The sequence below is a fragment of the Melospiza melodia genome, chromosome 28 (genome assembly GCF_035770615.1).
Source record: "Melospiza melodia melodia isolate bMelMel2 chromosome 28, bMelMel2.pri, whole genome shotgun sequence".
NCBI lineage: Eukaryota > Metazoa > Chordata > Aves > Passeriformes > Passerellidae > Melospiza > Melospiza melodia.
The window spans coordinates 3,022,402-3,050,368 of record NC_086221.1 but is presented as its reverse complement, the minus strand read 5'-3'; the positions used below and the strand labels follow the sequence as shown (position 1 = coordinate 3,050,368).

General features: G+C 48.4%; 1 protein-coding gene across 1 annotated transcript; it reads left to right on the top strand.

Moving 5' to 3' along the window:
* Window positions 1-399: 399 nt before the first annotated feature.
* LOC134430348 (tubulin alpha-8 chain) lies at window positions 400-13,206 on the top strand. Its single transcript, XM_063177961.1, has 5 exons — window positions 400-449; window positions 5,514-5,736; window positions 9,464-9,612; window positions 10,920-11,600; window positions 12,816-13,206. The coding sequence occupies exons 1-5, from the start codon at window positions 447-449 to the stop codon at window positions 13,107-13,109; spliced, it is 1,350 nt and encodes a 449-aa protein (XP_063034031.1). The 5' UTR covers window positions 400-446; the 3' UTR covers window positions 13,110-13,206.
* The last annotated feature ends 14,761 nt before the right edge of the window (window positions 13,207-27,967 follow it).

Here is a 27,967-nt window from a genome sequence, read left to right as displayed (position 1 = left end):
CAGGGCTCCTTCCCAGGGCAGCAGCCCCTGACTCTGGGCTCCCCAGGCTGAGTTCGGAGCCCTTGGCCAATAGCCAGGGGTGGGCAGTGCTGAGTCCCCCGCCCTTCAGCCGCTGGCTCCGAACACAGCGATCCCCGGCCCGGGGAAGAGCGATCCCCGGCCTGAAGCGGAGCCTGAGAGGGAAGGTGCCGGCCTCCGTTGGCGGGAAGACTAAACCCCGCCCCCTCCCCGCCCTTTGTTACGAATCAGCCAATAGTTCGCGCAGGGTGGTGACAGACATTTCTATCACCCAGTGGTCTACAGGTGAGCGCATGCCACGCCAATGAGCACAGCGCAGGGAGCCGAACGCCCCGCCCCTCACTTTATAAAAGGTGTGCCCGGTAAGAGCCGCCGCTGTTGCGGTGCTGCCCAGACACGTTGCGCGTCTGTCCCGGCGCTCCTGAGCCATGGTGAGTGGGGCGAGGGCCTGGCGGGCCAGGGGTAGCCCGGTGCAGCTCCACGAGCTACAGCGGTAAGGGCAGGGGGACGGGATGGGCGGCGGGACGGCCCCGCCGGGCCGTGGGGGCAGTGGGTCTCGCTGCCCCGAGCCGTGTCTTGTCCCGCGCCGTGTCGCTCCCGCCGTCTCGTCCCAAAATGGTGGCGGGCTCGCCGAGAACATGGCGGCCCCCGGGACCCTCAGGGGCTGCAGCTCCGTCCCGGGCACCGTCAGCCCCTGGGGCCGTCTGTCCATGCGAAGCCGCCGGGTTCTCGCGGCGTGTGGGGCCGGGGCAGCTCCGCGCGGGGTGCCGGACCCGCGGGGCCGCAGGGAGGGAAGGAGGAGCCCGGCCCACCGGCCTGGGAGGTGCCGAGGTGCCGCTCCCCCGCTCCTGCCCCGCGGCTCTCCGGGGGCTGGGCTCATGGGCAGAGTTCCTGAAGGATTTTGTGAGACGGGCTGGCGAGAATGAGCTGATAGGTTGAGTCACCTTGAAGGGCAGTCTGAGCGGTGTGACGGGGCTGGGGTATCCCACAGGACGCGGTGCAGGTGCTGAGCTGGGCAGCGCTGCTGGAGGCTGGGATGGGCGTTCGGCTCTTCCCCGCGGGGGTGTTGCCTTCCTACATCTCTGAAAAGAGATTGTCAGAAGGTTACATGGATTTACAAATGTAGCAAGACTGCTGCTTGGAGGCATGTGAATGTGTGGGAAATACTTGTTAAGCTGAAAATTATTGGAAGTTAGAGTGTTGGTGGGATGTGTTGAGGTTCTTGCTGTTACCCTTCTCTCGGGGGCTGTTTATTGTCACCGTTTTCAAATAAAGTCAAATCAAGAATACGAATGCAGCCCCTGGTCTCTGCAAAGGATGCAGGTTCCGTGGAGTCCCATCCCAAGGAGACAGCGTTTCTCCATGTGGTGTGCTGCTAAGTTTGGTCTGAGCTGGCACAGCCATTCTCAGCAAGCTTGGCTTTCCATCAGCCTCACACAGGTACAGCTGCACCTTGGGCACCGTGCTGGGGAGTGCAGGGACCCAGAGCCTGATCCAGCAGTGCTGTGGGGGAGCTGGGGGGCTGCAGCCCAGCAGTGAGGGCAGCAAGGGGCTGAGGCTGCAGCTGCTGGAAGGGCAGTGACAGGACAGGGCAGTGCCCTTCACCTGGAGCACATCTTGTAGGGAAAGGAAGCAGAGACTGGGCTGGAGAAATTCTGCCTGAAACTGTGTGCCTGCAGATAATGTATATAAGTGTGGGGAAAGCATTGAGTGTTAGTTAAGTAAATAAGAGGATTCTGTAGTGGCTTGAATACAGCATTTACCAGCACTGTCTGTATACATTTAATCCTTGTTCTGAAGCTCATCAGTGATGTGTGAAGGCCCTGAGCTATAATGAGTGTGGCAGTTCTCTTGCCTGTCATTCCAGCGTGGAGCTGGTGCTCTTGGAATAAAATTGGAGCCTCGTTCTTCAGTATTATTGGTTCTGTGAAAAGGCCATGCAGCACAAAATGGGCAGAGAATCTGTTAGTGTCTGACAGAGGTTTGTGCTTCATTGAATAGCCACATACTACTTAAATGTCCTTAGTAGAGTTGTAGGAAAGCAGGTGAAAGACCTCCCAAAGCAGGACTCACAGTAGCACCAGGCCAGGCTTTATCACTGACCTTGTCTAGCCAAGTTTTGAAAGCCTCCAAGGATGGAAATCCCCTCCCACTTGTGCAGTGATCTGTTCCAGGGCCACACCATTCCACTGGGGAGGCTTTTGCTGACACAAACCTGAGCCTTGCATCAACCTCTGAGAATCTGCCCTGGAGCCACCTGCAGAGCAGAGGGAGCCTTCTTCTGTGCTCCCCACGTGTCTCCTTTTGTTCCATGGCTCATGGCTTGCCCTTCTGAGGACAAGAGCACTCATGGGACATTCAGGCTGGTTTGTGTGGGAGCCTCCAGGATCTTTGCAGCAGGGCTCCCCCTCAGTTACTGCTGTTTGTGCAGGGAGTCATTGCCCCATGTGTTGAACTTTGTGTTTTGTCCAAGTAAACATGCCACGTTTCATGTAGCACCTGCTCTGTGGCTGTGGTGCCAAGCTGTGCATTCAGAGCTGGAAGGGACACACAAAGGCCACTGAGTGCAGCTCCTGGCCCTGCTCAGGACACCCCCAGGAGTCCCACTCTTTGTGTTGAGTTCTGTCAGCCCTGGGGAGCCTGTTCCATTGTCTGGTCACCCTCTGGGGGAAGGATGTTTTCCTCATATCCAGGCAAACCTGCCCTGGCACAGCTTCCCTGGGGTCCTGTCACTGGTCACCAAAGAGTCTCCTCTTGTGGGGAACTCTAGACCATGACCAAATCTCCCCTCTGGCTACCCAAGCCAATGGCCTCAGCTGCTCCACATACCCTTCTCTTTACCCCCTGCATCTCTGGTCTGGTGTAGTCCTTACACACCTTAGTGACCTTTTCCAGCTGCTTGGGGGTTTCTGCAGCAAGGCTCAGGTCACTGGTAGAACCTCAGCCAGGTGAGGGTCCAGGCTGATATGGTGGTCTCTGTTCTGTCCCTGCAGAGAAGTTTCAGGCTGTCCTGCTCTCCCAAAGGATGTTCCCTGAGTCATGGCCATGTCTGCTCTCTGTGGCACTGCTGTCAGCTTTCCTGTCACCTCTTGCACAGTGTGCAGGTTGGCTGTGTGCTCTCTGCCATGTAGCACTGGCCCAGCTCAGTGCCTCAGCCTGCAGGGTGATGGTGTAATGGCTTTGGAGGGGAGAAGGGTGGCAGCAGCTCCGAGTGATGCTGCTTGCAGAGAGGATGTGGGCTGGACACCTGAATGTACACTTGGATGGATGGGAGCTTAAAACAGCTCAGTGCTGTGCTTGAGAACAGGTGATTCTTTTTTTTATTTTTTTTTTTTTTTTTTTTTGACAAATACAATTTTTAATTTAATGGGATTCCCAATGAGTTTGAAAGGACTGTGCTGCTTTTCTTCATTGACTCTGGATGTGGAATAGGCAGTTCCAGGTCATAGAATCACAGACTGGTTTGTGTTAGAAGGGACCTTAAAAACCATCCAGTTTCATCTCTTCCACCAGACCAGGTTGCTTCAAGTGTCCAGCTTGGTCTTGGACACTTCCAGGGATGGGGCAGCCACAGCTTCTCTGGGCAGCCTGTGCCACCCTCACAGGGAAGAATTTCATCCTAATGTCTAGTCTAACCCTATCATCCTGCATTTTGAGGCCATTTCCATTTGTGCAAAGTCCCTCTCGAGCTCTTTTAGGCACCGGAAGAGGCTTTAAAGTCTTCCTGGAACCTTCTCTTCTCCAGGTGAGCATCCCCAGCTCTCCCAGAGGGGCTCCAGGCCTTGGGGCGGCTCCGTGGCCTCCTCTGGGCTCTCTCCAGCAGCTCCAGCTCCTTCCTGTGCTGGGCCCAGGGCTGGGGCAGCTCTGCAGGTGGGGCCTCACCTGAGCAGGGCACAGGGGCAGAATCCCCCCCTGCCCTGCTGCCCCCTGGGGGATCAGCCCAGCACAGGGGGGTCTGGGGGGCCAGAGCACGGGGCTGGGGCTGAGCTTCTGATGCACCAACACCCCCATGTCCTTCTGATGCACCAGCACCCCCGTGTCCTTCTGATGCACCAACACCCCCATGTCCTTCTGATGCACCAACACCCCCATGTCCTTCTGATCTACCAACATCCCCATGTCCTTCTGATCCACCAACACCCCATGTCCTTCTCATCCACCAACACCCCCGTGTCCTTCTGATCCACCAGCACCCCCGTGTCCTTCTCATCCACCAACACCCCTGTGTCTTTCTGATCCACCAACACCTCATGTCCTTCTGATCCACCAACACCCCCATGTCCTTCTGATCCACCAGCACCCCCGTGTCCTTCTCATCCACCAACACCCCTGTGTCTTTCTGATCCACCAACACCTCATGTCCTTCTCATCCACCAACACCCCCATGTCCTTCTGATCCACCAACACCCCATGTCCTTCTCATCCACCAACACCCCCATGTCCTTCTGATCCACCAACACCCCATGTCCTTCTCATCCACCAACACCCCCATGTCCTTCTCCCCAGGGCTGCTCTCTGCCCATTCTCTGCCTGGCCTGTACTTGTGCCTGAAAGTACTCCTGCTTGTCCTGGAATTCCAGGGAACCAAATTGTCCCATCCAGTCACAGGGTCTGAACAGAGTTTTGGGTAATGGTCACATAAAACTGGAATCTATGTAGGCTTTTCTAGAATGTCCTTTACTGACATTCAAAACTAGATGTTGAATATAAAATGCCACAGATGGACCAGAATTTGGAGAGGGTTTGTCTTTTATCATTTGAAGTCCTGTACTGCAATATTAAAGAAATTGGTTTGAAACTCTGGACATTAGAGGGAATTTGGGAATTCATAAGTGGGTAGAAACAGAGAATTTTGCTGCCATGAACTATTTTCTACATGGCTTTCATGAGATAGTTTTATCTGGTGTTGAGGAGTTCGGTACCTTGTGTACAGCAGCGTGGTTTGAGGCCTGATGAGTCTGTATTTATGGAGGGTTGTGAAGGGGTTTGTTAGGCAAAGCCTTTCCTACTGAGTGACAAAGTTTCCTCAAGGGGTCTGGAGAATATTTTTTTGGTTTTGTGTACATTAAATGAGGTGCTTCCGGGTCCTGGGAGGATTTTGTTGCTTCTGGGCTCTGGGTGTTGCTGTTCTGGACACTTAGGCCAATGAGAGGTGTGATCATCAGCTTTTCTAAATATTGGGTTTGGTATGAAGAGAGAAATTGGCTGAAGAACTTGAAAGAGTTGATCAGACTCTTCCTGTCTGATTGAAAAATAACAAAGGGGAATGAGTTTGTAAAAATGATAATGTCCAAAAGGGTTTTTCTGGGCGGAGCTGATGATGCCTCAAAGGGGCTTTTGTGTCCTGTTGTGTGTTGTGCCAAATGCCCCCAACACCGAGACAATAAGGCCAATGTTGAAATGGCTTTGCGGGCTGGCAGTCCCCCCGGGCGTGCTGAACAAGGGCAGTTGTGTTTGTGCTGAGCCGTGCGTTCTGTCCCTGTCCCTGTCCGCAGCGCGAGTGCATCTCCATCCACGTGGGGCAGGCGGGCGTGCAGATCGGCAATGCGTGCTGGGAGCTCTACTGCCTGGAGCACGGCATCCAGCCCGACGGGAACATGCCCAGCGACAAGAGCATCGGCGGTGGGGACGACTCCTTCAACACCTTCTTCAGCGAGACGGGGGCGGGGAAACACGTCCCGAGGGCTGTCTTTGTGGACCTCGAGCCTGCAGTCATAGGTAACACTGACGCTGCAAGGTGTTATTCGTGAGAAGCTTGGCTAGGCCAATGTTCAAGCAGCAATCGATTTATTAATTGATATGGTAAAGTGTGATCAATCCAGCTCTGGGGGGAAGTTTTCCCTCCAGCTGCACACCAATAGTTGAGGGTTACAGGTGTTTATAGGGGTACTCATCAGCTTTCTCAGCAGTTTCTATCCAATTTTTACGTCACAATTCTATACATTATTGTGATTTAGTTTTTCTCAGGATGTATCCCAAAAGGAGCATCCCCAGATGGTGCTGGTCTGCTTTCTGAAAGAAGGAAGAAGAATCCCATCTGGTGAGGTCCAGCTCTCCAGATGTGGGTCCACCTTTTAATTGCAAGGACTATAAATCTCATAACAGTGATGTCCAGCTTCCCTTGGTTGAAACCATAAATCCTTGGGCTGATGTTCATCTTCCTTTCTCAAGCTGCTTTTCTCTGCTTTATTAAGGTGTGAGATAAGCATATTTCCTTTATATATATTCCAAAGCTATAGTTTCAAGGATACAAGCAATATTCTAAAATCATACTTGAAAAGGTTATTATTGCAGAACTCTTTAAGGATTAACTACAAGCAGAAAGTTCCTGTCAAAGAGCAACATCCTTAACGCTTAAATTCTTAAGACTTATAAAGGTTAATTGCAAACAAAAGACAGGTTCAAAGACCTTCCTCCATGCTTTACTTTCCTCAGTTATTATTAGAATTCACCTTTATAACTGTCCCATTGTTGGTTTCCACCCATTTCACAATCACAAATACACACGTTGCCTGTATGTACCTGAGACAAAGCACAGCTTTGTATTTCACAAGGCACTGGAGAGCATTGCCACATGTTATTGCCACATCAATACTTTACACTATTGGTTTTGGCTGAGGGATCCATTCCTCTAGTCCTGAAAAATGCTTTGGGCTTTAAATTTTTAGTGCATGAAGCTTGCCTACACCTTCAGTGATGGAAAAAACTTGGCTTTATTTTCATTGAGACTGGCAAAAGTGCTCTGTGGAGCTTTCAGGAATTTCAGCATTGCCTTCTGCCAGGCTGTGGAGTTAAATGGGTCTCATGAACACATTCCATGGTTTTGCTATGCAAGGAGCAGTTACAGCCCCTTGGAACAGTATGGCATGATGTGTGCTGCAGTCAGTAGAACCTCTTTAAGAGACACAATAGATGTCATTAGGAAGATTCCTTATTGCACACAGGAATGATTGCTGTAGTTTTCCAAAGCAATCTGTGGAAGCTGAACAGTGCTTGCAGAAATGAGTCCCCATAGCTGGCCTAAATTCAGAGATTTCTGAACATGCACTTCAGCTTCCTGGTGCCTTATCTTAGAGAAACAGTCTACTCCTGAAAATGTGTTCTCTTCCAAGCTCTGGCAACACCATCTCATGGTTGTTCAGTTGTGATCCCATGCATCACCTACTGACCAGTCCTCCATCCTGGGGCAGTAGATGCACTGTCAGCTCAATGTGAGCTCCTGGTTTCACAAGACTTTCATCCCTCATGTCAGGAATCCTGGATTTCCTCTCACCAGTGTGTGCCAGAAGTAATTGTTCTGGAGCTGGTTTTTGGCTATCTTGCCTCAAGTAGTGATTTGGGGCTGTTATAGCAGAGGTCTGTGTTGCCTGTGCTTATGCAGCTGCTGTGGTTTATCTTTCTGCAATACAGAGCTGGGGAGATGTGACTGTGGCCACTCCTCTGTACCCAAACCATGGCTGTTCTGTAACTTCTGTTCAGTGTAACCCACCAGACCCCTTCCTGTGGCTAACACAGCAGATGAACCTCTCAGGGGAGCAGAAGCTGTGTGGCTGTTTCAGGGAGGGAGTGCTGGGCTATAACTTTGAAATGAGCCCAGGCACCCTTGGCCATGCACTGATATTCCCAGGAGCTGTTGCAGGTCTGGCTTTATGCTTTTTTGAGCTCTGTGGCTGTTGCCTCCTCTGCTCTGGCCAGGTGGTGGCTCTGAGCAACCAGGAACAGCTCAGAGATGAGATGAGACAGGTGGCAAAACAGGGCAGAGGAGCTGGTGAGTCTTGGAACAAATGCTAAAAAGTAGTGAGTGTTCCAGTGCTTGTTGGTGATGCAGGTGTAGTGTGGGGAGATGGATAATAGGCAAAGTTAGGGCTTTTTGTTAAAGGTTACATCCTGTGCCTTTCTGGGAAATGGCTGTTACTCCTCCCTGGCTAATGTGGAAATTACTGCCCCAGTTCCCTGGGCAGGACTCATGGGTCCCCATTCATGCAGCAAGTCCCTGTGCACTGAATTTATGAAACACCATCTTTGTGCATGCAGCTGCCATGTGTGCACAGGGGTTTCTGTCCTTCCACATCAGTGCTGGCCTTGCACAAAGCAGCAGGATGGTGGGTATGCACCACCTCTGTGAATGTGGTGGGAAAATACCATCAAACTTTCCAGCACAAAATAGGGCAGTGACATCTGGGAATTCAATACAAGTGTCTTTAACAGTCTACCCCAGCTAGACTTGAAAACGTGGAGGATAAAATGTCTGGGGCAAGCTGGTTTAGCTAACCCCTCACCCAAGTCCTTTGTTCCAGGCACACTTTTGTGGCTGATCCTCTGAACTCCACAAGTTTTGTTACTTCCCAAGGACCATCCTGGCTTGTGCTACCCCTGTCTGCATAGAATAAATAAAGAACCATTTCATTTTGGTTCTATATTTTTCCCTTATTACCCGTATTTTTTCTCTTGTAATGTGGAGAAGTATTATAGGAAGTCTTAGACACATGGGTATTTGGGTGGTAAACTTTTCCAAATTGTTTTTATTTTGATGCAGTCTTAGAAATACTTTAGACTGTTGCATTGCAGACTGGAGTGGGAGTTGCTCAGCCTAAACTGGTTACATGCTAACTTTTTTTTTATGTCTTAAGTTTTACTTTTCTTTGTCTTGCTTGTTCTATTTCAGATTAATGAATACATGCAAGCAGGCGACTTCAGCTGTAGTTAATAAGGCTCTCTGCTGTCCACCTGATTTAAATTAAAGAATGCAATACTGCAATAGCACACAAGAGTGGTTTGAGTTAAACTAGAGACAAAGCTCTGCTGAGTGTCTTTGTACCTCTCTGGTAGGACAGAGCTTTAGCCTGCTGGGTGTTAGTGCATATTTCTGGGAACTAGTGGCTCTTAAGCAGTCTCCAAAAACTGCTGGGGGATGTGTGTGCTACAGCTTACAACTCAGTGTTCAGATAATTGCTCTAAGAGTATCTCCATCTCTTTTGAACCCTTCTCCACCTTTGGCACAAAGTACAGTGAAGAGAAAGGGACATGTAAGCAGAGTTGGCTCTGCTTGCCCACAGAAACTGGGGTCAAGCAGAATCCTGGAGGGATTGGGAAGTGAAGGGGAAAAATGGGATTTTGGCTACTGGCTGCAAAATGGGCCTTAAGTTGTCTTAAACCAGAAAAATGCTTCTGCTATAGGCCAGATTTTAATTTTGCTCTGACAGGTCAGAATTCTAAAATTTGGTGTAAAATAGAGCAGTTTCTTAAGCAATAACTTAATTTTTCTTAGTTATTCAGCATTTAGGCTGTGGGAAGGCACCTACTGATTGGTATTTGCTTTTTATCTCTAAAGGTTTAAATACATTATTCTGGACACCCCTAGAAGTTTGAAAAAGCTGCTCTATATTAAACATTTACTTGAAATATTTCTATATTATATAATAATATGGATCTTGTCTCTCCCCAGATGAAGTTAGGAATGGGACATACCGACAGCTCTTCCATCCTGAGCAGCTGATATCTGGCAAAGAAGATGCTGCAAACAACTATGCTCGAGGTCACTACACAGTGGGGAAGGAGATCATTGATCTGGTTCTAGAGCGCATCAGGAAGCTGGTGAGGCTCCACTGCAGGCTCTGAAACATCTGTTTTACAGGGTTTGGAAATGAGGTTATCAAATACATCAACTGTGCTTTCATTTCTTTGTGGTATGAGAATCTGTGGACTTAGTGTGCATCTGCTTTTGTTCTTAGCCAGCTGAGAATGGCTGGGTTTCTGCTGTCAGATATGGCTTTCAAGTGGCCTAAAATGCTGATGAGGCACCTAAAACTTCATCTATAGTTTCATGTTTAGAAAGTCAGAACCAAAAATTAAGATTTGCATAGTTCCTGCTGGGGAAGGATTGGTGTCTGGCTGTGGCTCTTTCAAGGAATTTTAAATAAGAGTGCTTGTTTCTGTGGTTTGGACTATTGTTTGCATTTCCTGCTATTATGATTTCTGGATTAATTTTATGGTAATAACAGTAGAAAAGGAATCAATCTCATTAAGTTGGGATGTTTCAGCTTCCCCAGTTCTTCAGTCATGTGCAAACTTATGAAGGGAGCAGTTTAGGAAGTTCAAGTTCCCTATTTAGGGCTGCTAAGCATGTCCATTGCCCAATCTGTGTCACAAAGGTGGTAATTCTCATTGCACAAATTCCAGGTGCTTTGATATGGAATTATAACTGGGTCTTGGTGTAAAGTTCACCTTTTGCAGATTACAACTGGAATTATTCTCAACGCTTGACTGCCACAGTCTCTAATTAAAGCAATGATAAATTTGCAGCAGGCTTTACTTTGACCTGAAAAACAGTCATGATTTCTTTGTACAAGCTGTTGGCAGTCCCTGTTAGTCCTGGGAGCTGAGCATCATGTGGCACCTCTTTGTGAGGACAGGGCTGTCTGGTTTTGTCTCCTGAGTGGGGTGAATGGGACTGGCACTGTAATGGGCTGTGACAGCTCGCTTCCCCCTGCAGAGATACACACTTGGCACTCGTGCAGCATTGCTACAGTAGCTCTGGGATGGGGGATTGCTCCATTTTTGTGCAGTTAGAGAATGCCAAGTAACTGTAAGGGATAGATAGTGTGTAGGTCTTTGAATATTCCTGTTTTCTTGCTCATTGTTAATGGCCTCAGCTGAGAATTGGGGATAGAAGGAATTTTAAGCTAGCGATTTGAAGTGGTCATCATCCAATACATAGAGGGTTTAAACCAGCCAAGAATATTGCTTATCCTGGGACACCTTCTTGACTCTTGATGGATAAATTCTGTATTTCTGAAGCTTGAACATTTGGTATGTGCCAGAATTCAGTGCTGTCTTTCTTGAGCTTGATTGGGGATTCTTAAAGCACACAATGTCTTGAACACCTGTATTTTCTCTTTCAGTCAGATCAGTGCACTGGCTTGCAGGGCTTCCTGATTTTCCACAGCTTTGGGGGAGGAACTGGGTCTGGTTTCACCTCTCTGCTGATGGAGCGCCTCTCAGTTGACTATGGGAAAAAATCCAAGCTGGAATTCGCCATCTACCCTGCACCTCAGGTCTCGACAGCTGTTGTGGAGCCCTACAACTCCATCCTGACCACCCACACCACGCTGGAGCACTCTGACTGTGCCTTCATGGTTGACAATGAGGCCATTTATGACATTTGCCGTAGGAACCTGGACATTGAACGCCCGACCTACACCAACCTGAACCGCCTCATCGGTCAGATAGTGTCTTCCATTACTGCCTCCCTTAGGTTCGATGGTGCCTTAAACGTGGATCTTACCGAGTTCCAGACTAACCTGGTGCCTTACCCTCGCATCCACTTCCCGCTGGTGACCTACTCCCCGATCATTTCAGCAGAGAAGGCGTACCACGAGCAGCTCTCCGTGGCTGAGATCACCAACGCCTGCTTCGAGCCCTCCAACCAGATGGTGAAGTGTGACCCTCGGCACGGCAAGTACATGGCGTGCTGCATGCTGTACCGCGGGGACGTGGTGCCCAAGGACGTCAACGCTGCCATTGCTGCCATCAAGACCAAGCGCACCATCCAGTTTGTGGACTGGTGTCCCACTGGATTTAAGGCAGGTTTCGGTTCCACCGTGATTTCTTAGGTTTCTCATTCACTGTCCTGGGTGGTGGGTGCTGTTTTGTGGCAATGGGGCAGGGTGGTGGAAATGCTGCCAGTAATAATTTTGTTCGTAGTTATACCAATAATAATCAAAGGGTTTCTAAACTGACTAGTTCCTCTAATAATTGGAGCCTCAGACATAGCATTCCCATGAAGAAACAACATCAGCTTCTGACTACTCTTCTTCAAAGTGTCTCCTTCAGAAGCTGCTCAGAGTAAGGTCACAAGAGCAGCCATTCCAAGTCCATGCACACACACACACCCCACAAATAGCTCAGCAGAGGGAAGACAGGAAGGGTCTTAGTATGGTGTATTCCAGTGAAGGTTTATTGCATCCACCACGCCAAGGGATCAGGGACAAAGACACAACCATGTGCTGTGCAGAGGCTTTGTGTGGGGTCAGTGACCAGTGACCTGAAGGCAAAGGGCAGCAATGTGTAGGGGAAATGGGGGATGAACAGTTGGGGTAGGCAGGGTCAACTGGCCACCGGGGGAAGCAATCTAATGTAGATTGGCAACAGTGCTGCACAGCACCATGGGGAATGTCCTCTCTCTCAGCCTAGGTGGGTGTCACAGTGGTCACGAGGGTTGCAGGATGAAGAGAGAGGCGAGAATGTTGACCTCATGTTCAGAAGGCTTGATTATTTATTATTTTATGATATATATTACATTATGACTATACTAAAAGAATAGAAGGAAAGTTCTCAGAAGGCTAGCTAAGCTAAGAATAGAAAAGGAATGAATAACAAAGAGCTGTGTCTCAGCAGAGTGAGACCCAGCTCTGCTGTGAGTGGTCAGTAAATCCAAACATCCTCCTGAGACCAATCACAGATCCACCAGTTGCATTCCACAGCAGATAACCATTGTTTACATTTTGTTGCTGAGGCTACAGCTTCTCAGAAGGGAGAAAAATCTTAAATAAAGGATTTTTATAAAAAGATGTCTGTGACAGGTGGGGAAAACTCTGGTGTGTTTCCACAATGGAGTGTGTTTGCTCTGAGCTGTTCTGTAGTTACCTGGTTTGTATTCTGAGATGTGGAGATTTAGGTTCTCATGCCAGGGCTGTTTTGTGAGTCACACATTTTAATCAACTCCTATTGTCTGACTTTGATTATTGTCACTGTCAAACACCACTGAGAAACTCATGTCTCTTCCACCTCTCCTGTAGGTTGGCATCAATTACCAGCCCCCCACAGTGGTTCCTGGGGGTGACCTGGCCAAAGTGCAGCGGGCAGTCTGCATGCTGAGCAATACCACGGCCATTGCCGAGGCCTGGGCTCGCCTGGACCACAAGTTTGACCTGATGTATGCCAAACGTGCCTTTGTTCACTGGTATGTTGGAGAAGGGATGGAGGAGGGGGAGTTCTCAGAGGCTCGGGAAGATTTGGCTGCACTTGAGAAGGATTATGAAGAAGTGGGCACAGACTCGATGGATGGAGAAGATGAAGGAGAAGAATATTAAATCCAACAGTGAATTGCAAGTCTTTGCCATTTTACTGCCTCTTTAGTAGCAATGTAAATGATGTCAACTGATTGGAATAAACTTCTTTAATCAAGAACTTTGGTAGTGTCCAAACACTATGTGCACTCATTAACTACATGCAGTCAGCAGTCCAGGAGATGGAATTCCTTTCTGAAGAAGGTAGCTGAATAAAATAACCATGCTATGGTTCAGTCAGCTCTTGTCCTTTAAGCATTGCTATGTGAAAAGCTATTAGTGCCCAGAACATGAGATTAGAATGAGTTGGAGCTTTTCCTGGAAGGTGTTAGGTATATATTTTCCAAGACTCTAGAGCTGGTGTCACAAGAGGCAAAAGGACCTGTGTTACCCATAAAAGATGCAAGACCTCCAAAGCAGAAGGCTGTTTGGGTTAGCTGTCTCCTGTTCTTAGAGAGGGCCATGACTTAGAGATGCAGTAACCTGGATGGGGAGGAGATGTCCTGGAGGGGTGTGCCATAGCATGGTGGACCTGCCACTGTAGCCAGAGCCTGAGCAATGGTTGCCCTCGTGTTGCTGTGCCCTCCCACAGAAGGAACTGCAGTCCCTCCTGAAACTGTCTGGAGAAAAATCTCTGGGTTAGCTGGCCAAAGTTAAACATCTTAGTTTTCCCTAAAACTAAGTCTTTTGCAGAAGTAATTATTCCATGGCTTCAGATATGAACATCCTTCTGTGTAAGCTGATGGAACAGGAGAGGATTTGGCTAATCAGGTTTATCTTCAGATGTGAGCAGCCTCTGTCTGAAACCTTCTGCATCGACTGAGTGGGGGCCTGGGCACACAGTGAAGCACAAACCAAATAACTGCATTGTTGTAGAGCTGGATGACTGAGCAGTCTCCCCCACAGCAATGCCAAAGGTGGAATAGTTAAATCTGATGATTGAATACTGAATGTGATTACAGGATACCAAAACCTGACTCAAAGATGAGATTTGGGCTGGAGAATTTTCCCCATCCAATTTCAAACTTACTCATATTCCTTCTGATTTAATAGCAGAGCATGATTCAGGCAAGCCTTGAAATCTGTTGGCTGCAGATATGCACACCTGCTTGGCAGGAGTCTCAGCTGAATTATGCAAGATCCTGAACTCCTTTCTGCATGGAAGCTTCAGTGCTCAGGTAATGCTGCAGTATCTGACATCCCTCACAAAATGGGGCCCTTTTCCTGGTCCCAGTTGGCTGCACTTGTTCTAGGTGGGGGTGTCACCTGTAATTTAGAGTAACAGGCTGCTGCTCTTGATAGGTCCCAGAACAATCCTGGTCTGTGAGAGCTGACCAGGAATTGCTTTGCCTCCTCTTTTTCTGGATCATTGTATTTTTTTTTAGCCATTGTGTTGAGTCAATCTGATTTGCAGCTGCAAGTTACCAGTTTTACAAGGATGGGGAGAGCAGTCTTAGTGCTTTATCACCTCCATGGTTGTGTCAGACAGCCAGCCCTGCTGCTGTGCAGGATGTGTGGCAATCACACCTCCTGCCATTCAGCACAGCTAGTGTGGCCAGTGTTTCAGTGAGTTTCTCATTTGTTTTTCCTTGTGGTTTTATGTTCCAGGGTAGACATAACTGTCATGAATTTGAAGTCTGTTGATTAACATATTTTCCTGCTTACTGGTTGATTAAGCAAATGTGTTTGGTGGGGCCCAGGGACAGACACAATTCATTCCAGTCAGGACTCCATGTTGGCAATCATTCAGGTTTTAATGGGATGGCAGTTCCCAGAGAGAAACGTGCACAGGGCTGTTTGGTGCCATGCAAGGGTCAGGTTTTCACCCCAAACATCCTGTATTGCCAGCAGATCATGGGGAGTGCTCTGTGCCACAAGTGCAGCACCATCATTTCCTTTGGAAGTTAATTGTGTTGCAGTTGTGGGTTTCTGAACTGGCCTTTAGTGGGATCTTTTAGCAGTGATTTGGCTTTTCTGTGAGGAATTTGGTTTCATTGAAGCCTGGCCTACTCTCTCCTGCAAATAGTGTCTGGTTTTTACTGCATTGTGGATTAGTTGTGTAGAGGCCACTTCCTCTGCAGTGGGAGTTGGCTCATGGTGTGTCTGTTTGAGGTGTGTTCATTGCTGAGGCTGTGCAGGGCACTCAGCCATGTAAAATCCTGGTGCACATGGAATGCTGAGCTCTGAAAACCTGGGAATGGCATTCTCTGTAGGCATTAGATGAGAAGCATTATGCTTTTAATTTTTAAAAGTAACATGGAATGTTACTTAGAGAAGATGTAATCTGCAACATGATGGGTGGAAGGTTTCACAAGAGATGCTCTGGCACCTGGTAGCAATGGGACTGCTGCTGAAAACACATACATTTTCAGCCTACATCATGCTTGAAGCTTCATCATATTAGTATTAAGAAACCCTGTTGCTTTAGCTAGTGGGCAGCTGCTCTCTGTGTAGGCATGTGCATGCTGAGCTAAGATAAGATAGGGTTTCTCTCAGATATGAAGCCAATTACAGCAGGAAAATCCTGCTAAAACTGCTCTTGCTTCAGTGAGCTGCAGAAACCCTTAAAAATGTCCTAATTACTGACTCTATGGTTGGATTAGCAAATGTGTGGCTCATCTGCTTCCTGAAATGTAGAGGAGAACTTGCACTGAATTAAAATTTGAGTGTAAGAGTGAACTTCTGAAACTTGCAGAGGTTGATATTAGCTGTCACTTTAAGGAAATTGCTTGCTTGGCACTCTGAAAGCCTTTCTCCAATTCTGTACTTTAATTGTTGTTTTGTTTGATAAGAAATGCCCATACTTGTGCTTTGCACAGTCATGTGCCTGTTTGCACTGGCAGAAGTGCAGGCATTATCTAGTGGTAACTAAATATATCTTTACCTGTGTGGTGACACAGCTTTCTCCAGTATTGAGATTGGCAATTAATAGCTCTCACCTGACAGAAAAACTTGTGTGAGTCATGAGGTGGAGGAGGAGGAGGAAATGAGTTGGAGCCATGGCGGTCACTGTGAACTTTGTGGTAAATTCTGGTGTTATCTGTAAGATCTGTTCTAGGATAGTTCTGGTGCTGTTCCAGGAGAATGCAATGCAGCAGAATTTGATTTCCACCCACTCTCCTCTCTGAAAAAGCAATCTGAGTCCCCTTTAATGTGCTAATATTTATATTTTATATATAATTATGTACATTTCTGATTTCTGTAGTAAGGATGCCACAGTGTAATTGTATGATGAAAGAGGTGACATAAGCCCACAGCTACACATGCCTCTACCTCCTTACTACAGACAAACTGATCTCAGTTAATATCAGAAAGAACTTTTGTGTCTCACATACTTAAAATTCTGTCAAATAGGCAAGGTTCACCCATTCACTCATTCCATTACTTTATGCCTGCTTACAGGAGCATCTTTGCACAATTTTTGGTGTTTTGTCCCAGGCCTTCAGCCTTGCTAGGCCTGCTGGCATTCCTGTTGGAATTCTCCAGATTCCCCAAGAGAGGCCAGGCTGGCATGGTTCTGTAGTGACTCTGCTTTGCAGTGCAGTCCCTGTGAGCTCTGTCAGAGAGCTTGAGAGCTGCAGCAGTGCTGCCATGTGCCCAGTGCCTCTGCTCTGCCAGATAAACCTTTGCAGCAGGCCATGGTTTCCTGTGTGTAGGAGATGCTGCACGGAAACAAAGCTGCCATGGTCACTATTTATAGTGCAGAGCTATTTCTGTGCAGGGGGTGGGCTTTTCACTGGCTTTGCTGAAGTTTTGTGGCAACAAAAAGAAGGGGACCTTAAAGCTCATCTCACTCCACCCTCTGCCATGGGCAGGGACACCTTTCACTAGCCCAGGGTGCTCCAAGCCCCATCCAGCCTGGCCTTGGGCACTTCAGGCATGAGGCAGTCACAGCTTCTCTGGGACCCAGGGCCTCCCCACCCTCACAGAAGTGCCTTTGAAGTCACATTTATTTTATAACTCCAAAAAGTTTATGAAGAAAAATGAGCCTGGTACTAAATGTGGCGATGCCATATCCTGGATAGGAGCTGTGAGCTGCTCTGGCTGGGAAAACACAGAGGCTTCTGTCAGGAAAAAGATCCTGAATGAGGTGACTCCTGATCTTGCCTGTTTTGTCATGTTTATAAGGAATTACTTCAAATAAAAAAGTGTTTTCTTCTGAAGTCCAAAAACAAGGACTGGGCTTATAAGTAAACTCAGCAGTAAAGAGCTGAAGAACAATTTTCCATCATATTGCAGGAGTCCCTGGAAGGGCTGTAGGGTTTCTGTGTGTGTTGGGGAGGTGATAATGATTAATCCCTTGGCTCTATCTGGGTTTGAACTAAAAGGACTAACAGTGTAAGTTCAGGCTGTGCAGAGACTTTGATCTACAGATTTCTCCTAAAAGTTGGGCAAGTAGATTAAAGATGTGGAGTCTCAACTGGCTGTTAATGGGGAGAGGAATGAGAGCATGATGAAATGGGGAAAATTACATTGCTCTGAAGGTTTTGTAGGTGTTGGCTGACAAGATGCTGAGAATAACAGGATATTAAATTAAAAATAAAAATGGCAAGAGTCACATGAGGAGTGGTGCTGTGTGTGGAGCCTTTCAGTGGATTGAGCCAGTTAAACCCTGGTCTCCATCTTTCTGCTGTCATGTCCCTGTTCCTTGGCTTTCTGCAGTCCCTCCTTTGCATGGCCAGCTTCATGTGATATAAAATGTGTTGAGTTGTCTAAAGATACTCTTAGATCTTGACATACTACCCTGTTTTCTCAAGCTTCCAGCCAACTTTCAGGAGCAGGTTTCCCACTTTTTCTGTAGCATTATTTTGTTTTCCCTGGTCTGTGTCAGGAACTTTGGGTACTTGGGCACAAAAACTTAAATCCTTCTTTTCAAATGTTTGCTAGAAAACAATAGCTGTAAACACTAAGCTTGAAGATCCAGAAAACATTCTGGAAACATTCAGGAATTACTTTTTTCTAATGCTGAACAGTTAATTAGAAATTCAGAGAGACTTGGGAAACCTTAAGTGAATTACTCTTTATGAGGAAAAAAAAAGGAGGTGGATCTGAGTCCCTTTAAAATGAAGCATTGCAGCCCACTGGATGTGCTCATCTTGGCTCTAAGAACTATTCCAGGCTTCTGTGTGACACGAGTAAATGTGTGAGTGGTCTCTCAATTTTGGCTCAATATGTGCAGCTGTGATTTTGATACGTCAGCTGCAAAGCTGAGGGAGGAACAAGGGTTTAAAAAAAGTGGCAAGCACGTCCTGATCACAGGCAGGAATATTGAAATTCATTTTATAGGGTTGGGACTGGAGATCAGATGTTGAGAGAAGTTGAAAAGAATGTTCCAGATGACTTGGGTTTGTGTGCATGTGGGTCTGATCAGGGCTCCAGAAGGGCTGCCCCAGACATGTTGCCTGAGGCATTTCTGCCCCTGCAGCCCTGCTCCCCTCGGGAGGTGATGGGAGATGTTGAGCTGCCATCACCCTGTGCTCAGGGCCTGTTTGTGGCTTCCTCCTAAGCTGCAGCTCTTTCATCTCTAAATAGTTCTGGATTGAAGTGGTGAGAGGCTTTGCTGGGCTCTATCTGCAGACCTGTCTCTGCTCCATACACACCAGGCAGCAAGTGCCTGTTGTTGTCAAGTCCAGAACTTGTGTTTGACTTCAGAAGGCTTAAACTGGGACAAATTCCTGTCTGAAATGGCTCAAACTTGCTGAGACTGAGCTCAGAAGGAGCTGGAAAGGGGCTCAGCCTGGAGAGAAGGAGGCTCAGGGGGGCCCTTGTGGCTCTGCACAGCTCCTGACAGGAGGGGCAGCCAGGGTGGGGTCAGGCTCTGCTCCCAGGGGACAGGCACAGGACAGGAGGAAACAACCTTGAGTTGTACTGAGATTAAATGTTAGGGAAAATGTCCTCCCAAAAGGGAGGTCAAGCACTGGCACAGGCTGCCCAGGACAGTGGTGGAGTCACCATCCCTGGTAGTGATGATGACTCCACCACATCATTTTGAAAAGTTTTTTTCAAAAAAACTTGTGGATGTGGCACTTGAGACATGGTTTAGTGTTGAACATGGCAGTGCTGGGGGAATAGTTGGACTCTGGTTTTGTCCAGTCTCAATGTTTCTGTGATTTTTCCCTGCAGTTTTCATCTTCCTTTCTCCTAGACAAGAACCCCTGAGGTTACTGGCTGTCAGTGTTCCAGTTCCTGTTTCAAAGGTGGCTGCTGTGAGAGACTTGTTGCAGAACTCCAAATTAGGGAGGAATTCCAAGCAATGTTCTTCAAGAAGGCTGCAAAGACCTTCAGCATCTTTGTGTTGCTTTTCCTTTTCTTAGAGCTCTGTGGCTGCAACTGTCAAAAGCATTTCATGCTCTTACCTCACCACCACTTGCAAAAGCTGCACTTCACTTGTTCTGCTGAGAGTGGGGATCTTTGTGGCTTTTCAGTTATTTCCAAACCCTGTTGTGGAACCTGCCTTGGCTGCTGCTGCTGGTGTGCAGTGTTCTCAAGAGATTGTGATATCCCACATTGAGCCTGGTGCTGTCTTCCAGCAGTTCAGGACTTGATTCTGTGCAATTCTGCACAAGCTGCCACAGCAATGCCCTATGCTGAGTTACTTTTCTTGTATATGTATGTATTATATATACACATATATATATATATGTGTATTTTATATCTTACCTGCTGGCTATCACTGTCCTTGTTGTCTCACACATGCAATCATGTTTTCACTCTTACATTGCATTTGGCACTGAGCTTTGTGTTAAATGGGATAAAAAAAGTATATGTATATATTATATATATATACACACACATATATATATGTGTATTTTATCTTACCTGCTGGCTATCACTGTCCTTGTTGTCTCACACATGCAATCATGTTTTCACTCTTACATTGCATTTGGCACTGAGCTTTGTGTTAAACAGGATAAAAAGAAGTATATGTGTGTATACATATTATACATATATGTTTTATATATATATATATATATAATGTATATACACACATATATATATATGTATATTTTATATCTTACCTGCTGGCTATCACTGTCCTTGTTGTCTCACACATGCAATCATGTTTTCACTCTTACACTGCCTTTGGCACTGAGCTTTGTATTAAATGGGATAAAAAAAAAGTATATGTATATATTATATATATATACACACACATATATATATGTGTATTTTATCTTACCTGCTGGCTGTCACTGTCCCTGTTGTCTCAAACATGCAATCATGTTTTCACTCTTACATTGCATTTGGCACTGAGCTTTGTGTTAAATGGGATAAAAAGAAGTATATGTGTGTATATATATTATATGTTTTATATATATATATAATGTATATACACACATATATATATATGTATATTTTATATCTTACCTGCTGGCTATCACTGTCCCTGTTGTCTCACACATGCAATCATGTTTTCACTCTTACACTGCCCTTGGCACTGAGCTTTGTGTTAAATTGGAAGAAAAAAAATCATCCTGCAAGAAGGGCCCAGCTTTCTTTTGCTCCCCCAAACTCAGTGTAGGATCAGCTGGGTGCTGGAGCAGGGAACTGGGGTACCAGGGCTTAGCTGCAGCTGCTGTGGAACCACAGACTCCTCTGCTCCCTGCTGAGGGGGACAGAATGGTTTCTGCCTTTTTTCTTCCCAACTCCTGTGATGTGTTTGTGTGGAAGGCAGAGCCCATGTGTGCATGGAAGTGTCCCAGTCACGTCTCAGTGTGCTATAGAACAGTTTCTGCCATTGTCCACAAATGCCTTTGAATCTGCTGTTAATGCCTTGCTGTGATCATATGAACATATGGCACCCAGAGATGGGGGTTCCTCTTCCTCACTTCCCTCAGCATTCCAGCAATTTACTGGCACTTCCATGCACAGTACTCCTGTTTCTTGTTTTACTTGTTGCTGTGTTTAGTGTTTATCTTCCTCTCTGTGTTTTCAAATTCTGTGCCTGTTTCTTTGCTTGTTCACTGCTGTTGCAGATCCTGGCAGAGTGTTCTGGCTCCAGCTCTGTCTATTAGAGCATATGTGCACTGGCTTTGTTGCTGTCACTGCCTGCAAGTACTTCATGTCTGCTGAGTATCTGCATGTGTTGGATCTGCCTGGTGAGGCTGAGGGGGGCAGCTTGACCCCATACTGCTTTGGGCTGGTTGTATTAAACACTCATACATGATCAGTGCAGGCACTTCTCTGAAGCACCTGTGTGCTGGTGCACCTCTTTATTCTTTGCTAATTGTGGGTGCTGGCAGATGAAGAGTAACCCTTAGTGTTGTACTTGTGGTCACTAAAGGCTTTTCTTGTTTAGTCTTGTATTTCCTTGTGAAAGATACTCTAAGGTCTGTTGGAGACCTTGAATTTTTTACATCACTTTCCTCAGATGTGTGTGGTTCCAGGTATGAAGACAGTAAGCTAAGATTCCTTTGTGAAGCTCCCTCAGAACTCTGCTTTTGGAGGCCTAATTTTTGACTGTAAAGCTCCTAAATTCTTTCCATTGCAGATTGTTTAATGCCACTCTTTGCCCTTTGAATGCCTGCTGGTTCCCCAGCTGCTTTGAACCTGTGTGCCATCTCCCATACTCATTATCAGTCTTCCTTGGTATGATTCATGTGGGTTTTTGCCACCTTTGCTTTGCTGACATTGTCATCTTTGCCATCAGCACTGACTGAAATGTCTTCTCTGCCTTAATTCATGTAACTCTTGCACATTTTCCATTGTACTCAAGTGATCTGCAACTATTTCTGCCCCTTTAAATCCTTTTCAGGAGCAGTTTTACATGGCTTTTTATCAGTGAAAGAGTGGTTTAAAACCCAGGTTTTAACTTCGGTTTTAATAGACTTGATTAAGTTTTAACAAACTTGTCTGTTCAGCCTTGGACTGGACATTTTTAGTGTATTTTAAGTGATCCACAGGTGCTTGGATGGCTTTGTGTGTTGAACTTGCTGATTGAAACCTGGCTAGTAGCTTGGTGGGAGAGTTTGAGAGTGGAAATCCCTCTGGAATGCAGGTCCCTGGGTGCAAGGATCCCTGAATGCTGTGCCATTGCCCAAGTCAATGAAGTGTCCTCAGTGCCTTGGTAGTGCCACCCCTGGTGTGTCTGGGAGCGAGTCTGGGTAACCCAGGGGGATTTTGGCTGCAGCAGAGGCAGGAAGCCTGACTAGGAACAAGAATTGCTAATTAAACATTTTCTGCAGAACCAGCTTCTCTCCTTGCCTGGGCCTGGGGGTGTCACAGCACCGTGGGAGGGACAGGGCTTCATCTGAGGTGGCACACACAGTGGCAGAGGGCTGTGCAGGGCTGGCACAGGGCACTCTGCTGAGCTCTGAGGGGGTTCTGCTGCTGCTGCTTGCCCTGGCAGAAGCCACAGCTGAGTCCAGATCCTCCTGGGGGACCAGCACTGATGGTACTTTCTTTCACTGCATCAAGGGGCTGGATTTTCATGTCTCAGTGTTTTTTTCTGAGAAAAAAGATAGGCTTTTGTGGTTTTATACATTGTGGCAAAGTGTGTTTCCCAAGTTGCTCTGTTGTTGCCAGGGCTTCACTTTCTCAAGCACTGAGGCCTGGGGCTGAGCAGTCACCCCAAGGCTCCCTGAACAGGCGGTGCAGAGCAGCAGGGGGGGTTGGGTGAGGTTACTCTGACCTATTTTAGGCACCTGCCTTAAGATAAAGAACTTCAAAGCCTCACCCTCACTGCCTGGCAGTGCTACACTGGTGCCAGGTCCCTTTCCAGCCTCCCCACCATGAGAATCCCACCTGCTGCACGTCCTGCCTGGGAGCAGGCTGTGTCCCACACTGCTGGAGCACAGGAAGGTGCAGCCCAAATTTCTTGAGTGTGAGTCAGTGAGTGCCTGAGAGCAAGGTGAGGCATGTGAAACAGCACCACAGCTCTGCCTTTCCAGCACTTCCAACAGCTGTGGTTTGCTTATCCTTGTTCTTAGGGTAGTCTGGGCAAGGATTTGGAGTAAGGCTTTACTCAGCTTTAATAGCAGTTAATGATAGGGTAAGGGACTTACAGAATTTTATTAATAAAAGTAATGCTGAAGGCAGTTGCACAACTGCAGGGGAGCTTTCATATTGGCTCCACATGCTCACCAGCTGTTCTTACCTGGCTGCTGACAGTCCCCACTGGACCTGTGTGCAGCTGGGGGACTTCAGTCCTCGGCCACTCTGTTCCAGCCCACAGCCCAGGCTCAGGTTTCCTGCCTGCCCCCTCTGCAGGCCCCTCAGCAGGGTTTCCTGTGCTCACAGCTCCAGCCTGAGGAGTTCAGAGCTGCTGAGGCTCTTTGGCTGCCCCAGAGTGCAGAAGGGATCACAGGGAGCAGTGCAGAGAGGGGCAGCTTCTGGAGGAAAGGCAGAGACATACCAGAGCATCTCTAGATTAAAACCAATGGTTCTGTTGTAGTAAAAGTTGCCAGCAAAGTCCCTAATTCCCCATCTGGGTGCTGCTGCTGAGCCTCACCTAGGACACAGTGTGAGACAGATGATCTGGCCTGGCATCAGAGCAAGAGCCAGTGCAGTGTCTGAGCTGGGAGCTGTGCTGTAAATGCCAGAGCCCAGTGTATTCAGAATACTCCATAATTCTGACCAGGATCCCAAGATCACAGTGCCTTGTCACTAACAGCCCTGTTTCTCAAGGACTGCTGTGCATCACCATCTCTGGGAGCAGCTGGAAAATGTAAAACCCTTCTCTAGCCTTGATGATGACACTTGGACTGCGTTGCAGGTTTGTGCAGGCTGTTGGTTTGCCCAGGAAAACTGGTTTGGTTTGATCTGTCAGAGATTCTGCTTACTAAATCTGTTTGTTCCCAGGAACCTATTTTCTTAAAGAGCAGAGAAGCTCAGCACATCTCTCCCTGCCCTGTACTCCTCTAAACATGTAGAGCTTTAATTAGGCCAGACTGTGCTGATGAAATGAGGGCTTTGGCTTCAGTGGAGTTTCAACTCCCAAGTGGTGCTGGTGGTGCCTGGACATGGCAGTGCACCCCCTGGGCAGGATCTCCAGCTCACTTCTGGGTTATTCTGGAGTGTTACCATATTTCCCTGAGTGTTGTTCATTGCAGAGCCTCTGGCAGCTGTTTGCTTGGCTGTTCCAGTGTCCCAAGAGCAGATATCTTCTGAGAAGTCCAGGTGTTTCCTAAAGCTGCTCCTCTCAGTGTTCCTGTTGTGCCAGGCTGATGGCACCAGGGCTGCAGTGGCAGCTCTTGCTGTGACACAGAATTAAACCAAACAGACCCAAACTGGGATGGAAGGTGTTGGATCAAGGGACTGGTAGCCAGCCTTTGTCTGAAGAGGAGAGCTGGTCTAGAATGGCAAGGGCGAGTACACAGAAGGGGAAAAATTAACCTGATTATCCTTACTCTGTTCTCATGAGACACCAACTGCAGAGTTGCATCTATCTCTGGGGTCCCCTGCACAGGAAGGAGGTGATGCTGCTGGAGTGAGTCCAGAGGAGCCCATGAAGCTGATCAGAGGGATGGAGCAGCTCTCCTGTGAGGAAAGGCTGAGAAAATTGGGATTGTTCAGCATGGGGAAGAGAAGCTTTGGGGTGACCTAATTGAAGCCTTCCAGTACCTGAAGAGAGCCTACAGGAAGGATGAAGAGAGACCATTTACAAGGGAATGGCTTCACACTGCCAAAGGGCAGGGTTAGATGGAATATTGGGAAGGAATTCCTCCCTGTGAGGGTGCTGAGGCCCTGGCCCAGAGCAGCTGTGGCTGCCCCATCCCTGAAGTGTCCATGGCCAGGTAGGACAGGGCTTGGAGCAACCTGAGATAGTGGAAGGTGTCCTGCCCCCATGGCAGAGTGTGGAACAAGATAAGCTTTGAAGTCCTTCCCAACCCAAACCAGTCTGGGATTCTGTGATCTTCCTTGCAGTGTCTGAGTCAGATACATAAAAGCAAACAGGTCAGCCTAGGCTGTGTGAACAGAGTGCTCCAGGCAGGTGATGGCTGGTGCAGGAGATTGAAGGGGAGTTTGCACTAGTAGGGAAATTCAGGGTATGGTGCCCATCCAAGAAAACACAAAAGATTTGCTAAATATTCCTCCAGGCTGATGGGACTCCAGTAGTCAGATGGTGTGTGAGTGAGCTGTTCTGCAGCAGCCTGCAAAGGGACACTCAGCTGTGAATGTTCTGCACAGATACTCTGTTTGCAGCTCACAGCTGGGCAAGGATGGAGGAGCTGCCAAGAATAAATCCCTGATGTGGTGAAGAATGCTTGGCTTCAGTTGGAAGCCTTGGCACTCCTCACCTTGGGCTAACCCCTTTGCATGGCCTTTGCACTGTGTGTTGGAGCCCTGTTCCCTGATTTCTCACTGTCCCTGCTTGGTCCCTGCCAGTCCTGCAGCTGCTCCTGGGTTAACACTGAGCTGCAGCAAATGGGGGAATTCTGCTCACAGGGCACAAATGGAACAGGCTTGGAGAAAGCCCATCTAATAAAAGGTTAATTAATGGCAGTCAACCAAACCACGATGAAGGAATGTGTGCATTCTCATTCCAGCCGAGGGAAATCAGCTTTTTATTCCTGCAGCTTGTGCCTCTAACACTTGGGGAATTGGGTTTCTAAGCCAGACAGTGCTGTGCCACACTAATCCCCTGAACAGAACAAATACTGCAGATGTCACAGCAGAGGGAAGATACAGAGAAGGCAACGTGCAAAAGTACACATTTGTGGTGATGAAGTGTTTTCATTAGCAGTAGCAAGGTTAGCAGGAAAGACAAGTAAGATGCTTGATGGGATGCACAGACCCTCCAGGGCTTCCTGCTTACCTTAAATCTCCATCTCACCCACCCCTGAGCCACTTTGCCCTCCCTTCAAGGCACCTGTTTTTTATCCCTGGGTCATCCCTTGATCTCCCTGCTTTGCCCATCTTCAGATCTTTGCAGCAAGTGCTTTTTCTCCTCCATCAGAATTACTCAAGTAAAACTCCTGTGTCTGAGTGTTTTTTCATCACAGCCCCATGGGAGGCCTTTAGATGTGACAGAAGTAGCAGACACAGTCCTGCTGAATGTGGTCCTTCAGCTCTGATGAAAGGAGTGAGTCCTCAGGGAATCATTGCAGAAATGGATTTATTTGTGGAACACCATAATCCACTGTTGATCAAACATCCCTGCCCCTCAGGGACACTCAGACCCAAAGTTTCAAAGGTAGTGTTCTGCTCTGCCAGAGCCCCTCAAGTTTGGGATGTGCTGCAGATCAGCTGTTGGAAGGTGATGAACCAGCTTTGTTTTCTCTACAGGTGATGATATTTGGTGATTTGTACCATGAGGTCTCTTGGTGTAAATGAAAGTACAAACAGGTATGGTGCATTTCACATTTATGGTTAAAGCTCTCTGCTAAACCTGATCTTGTTTTTGTACAAGGAGAGGGGTATAGTGACTTCCATCAGATGTAGGTCAAACTGGGGGAAGGAAAGGACAGGAGCCTCCTGGAAACTGGAGATGTTCCTGCTGGCTGAGGACTCTGCAGGGCTCCCAGAAGCTGAGCCTGCCTGGGCTCCTGGAGCTGCACCTGGGGGTGACTCCGGGCCCACCCTGTCCCTGCCAGGGTGGGACTGTCACCGTGTCCCTGCCAGGATGGGACTGTCACAGTGTCCCTGCTAGGATGGGACTGTTGCCGTGTCCCTGCCAGGATGGGACTGTCACAGTGTCCCTGCCAGGATGGGACTGTCACCGTGTCCCTGCCAGGATGGGACTATCACCATGTCCCTGCCAGGACGGGACTGTCACAGTGTCCCTGCCAGGACGGGACTGTCACCCTGTCCCTGCCAGGACGGGACTGTCACAGTGTCCCTGCCAGGACGGGACTATCACCATGTCCCTGCCAGGACAGGACTGTCACAGTGTCCCTGCCAGGACGGGACTGTCACAGTGTCCCTGCCAGGGTGGGACTGTCACCCTGTCCCTGCCAGGACGGGACTATCACCATGTCCCTGCCAGGACAGGACTGTCACAGTGTCCCTGCCAGGGTGGGACTGTCAGAGCTCAGCGCTGCTGCCGCTGCTGTGCTGCCTGGGGCCGGGTGCTGACTCGGGCTCGGCTCGGCATCGGCGCTGGCCCAGCACGGCCCCTGAGCCCGGGGTGGGATGGAGAGCAGCCTGTGCTGCCAGGCTCGGAGGTGGTGCCTTGTCCTGTGCCCTTGGCAGGGGCAGTCCCCAGGTGTGGGTCCTGCTCCTCTGCATGCCCCCAGGGCAGCTCAGAGGGGAGGATCTCTCCCTGTGACACCGCCTGCACAAATGCTTAACAAAAGCTGTGTCCGCTTGCTTTTTTCTCTCCATTTTTAAGTGAGGAAAAGAATTATGTTTGTCCTAAACTAGCCCTGAGCACTTTGTACAAATTTTTGATTCAGTGTAACCGTGACTAGCAGAGCAGAGAGCTGACAGCTTCCTCCTCATCCCCTCTCCCGGGGCAGGTGTTCCGTGCGGTGGGAGCACGGTGTGACATGGAGCCGATTCCATGAGCATCCATCCCTGCTCATCATCCCAGCGTGCAGCGGGGTGAGCTCGGGGCCTTGCTGCCCGAACCCTGCTCTGCAATTCGGTGTTACTTCTCCAGCCACGGCTGTTAACAGGGGACGCTTTTCTGAGTTTTAGTGAAATTTGAAGCCGGTAAGTGAAGTTTTACAAGAAATGACACCCTCAGCATTGTGTGCACATCTCAAAAGTTGCAATTGTTGGTTTCATTGTCGGATGTGACAGCACCGCTGTTGGCTCCGCTCTGGACCGGTGACCTGAAGTACCGAGGGTGACTTTGTGCCTTCAGGGGCCGTGGAAGCACCGGCGGTGCGGGAGTCGCTACCGGGGGGCCCTGGGGGGGTGCCGGGCCGGGGGTCCCTGGGGCCCGGGGCGGTGCCGGTGCGAGGGTCCGTGCCGGGGGTCCCTGGGGCGGTGCCGGG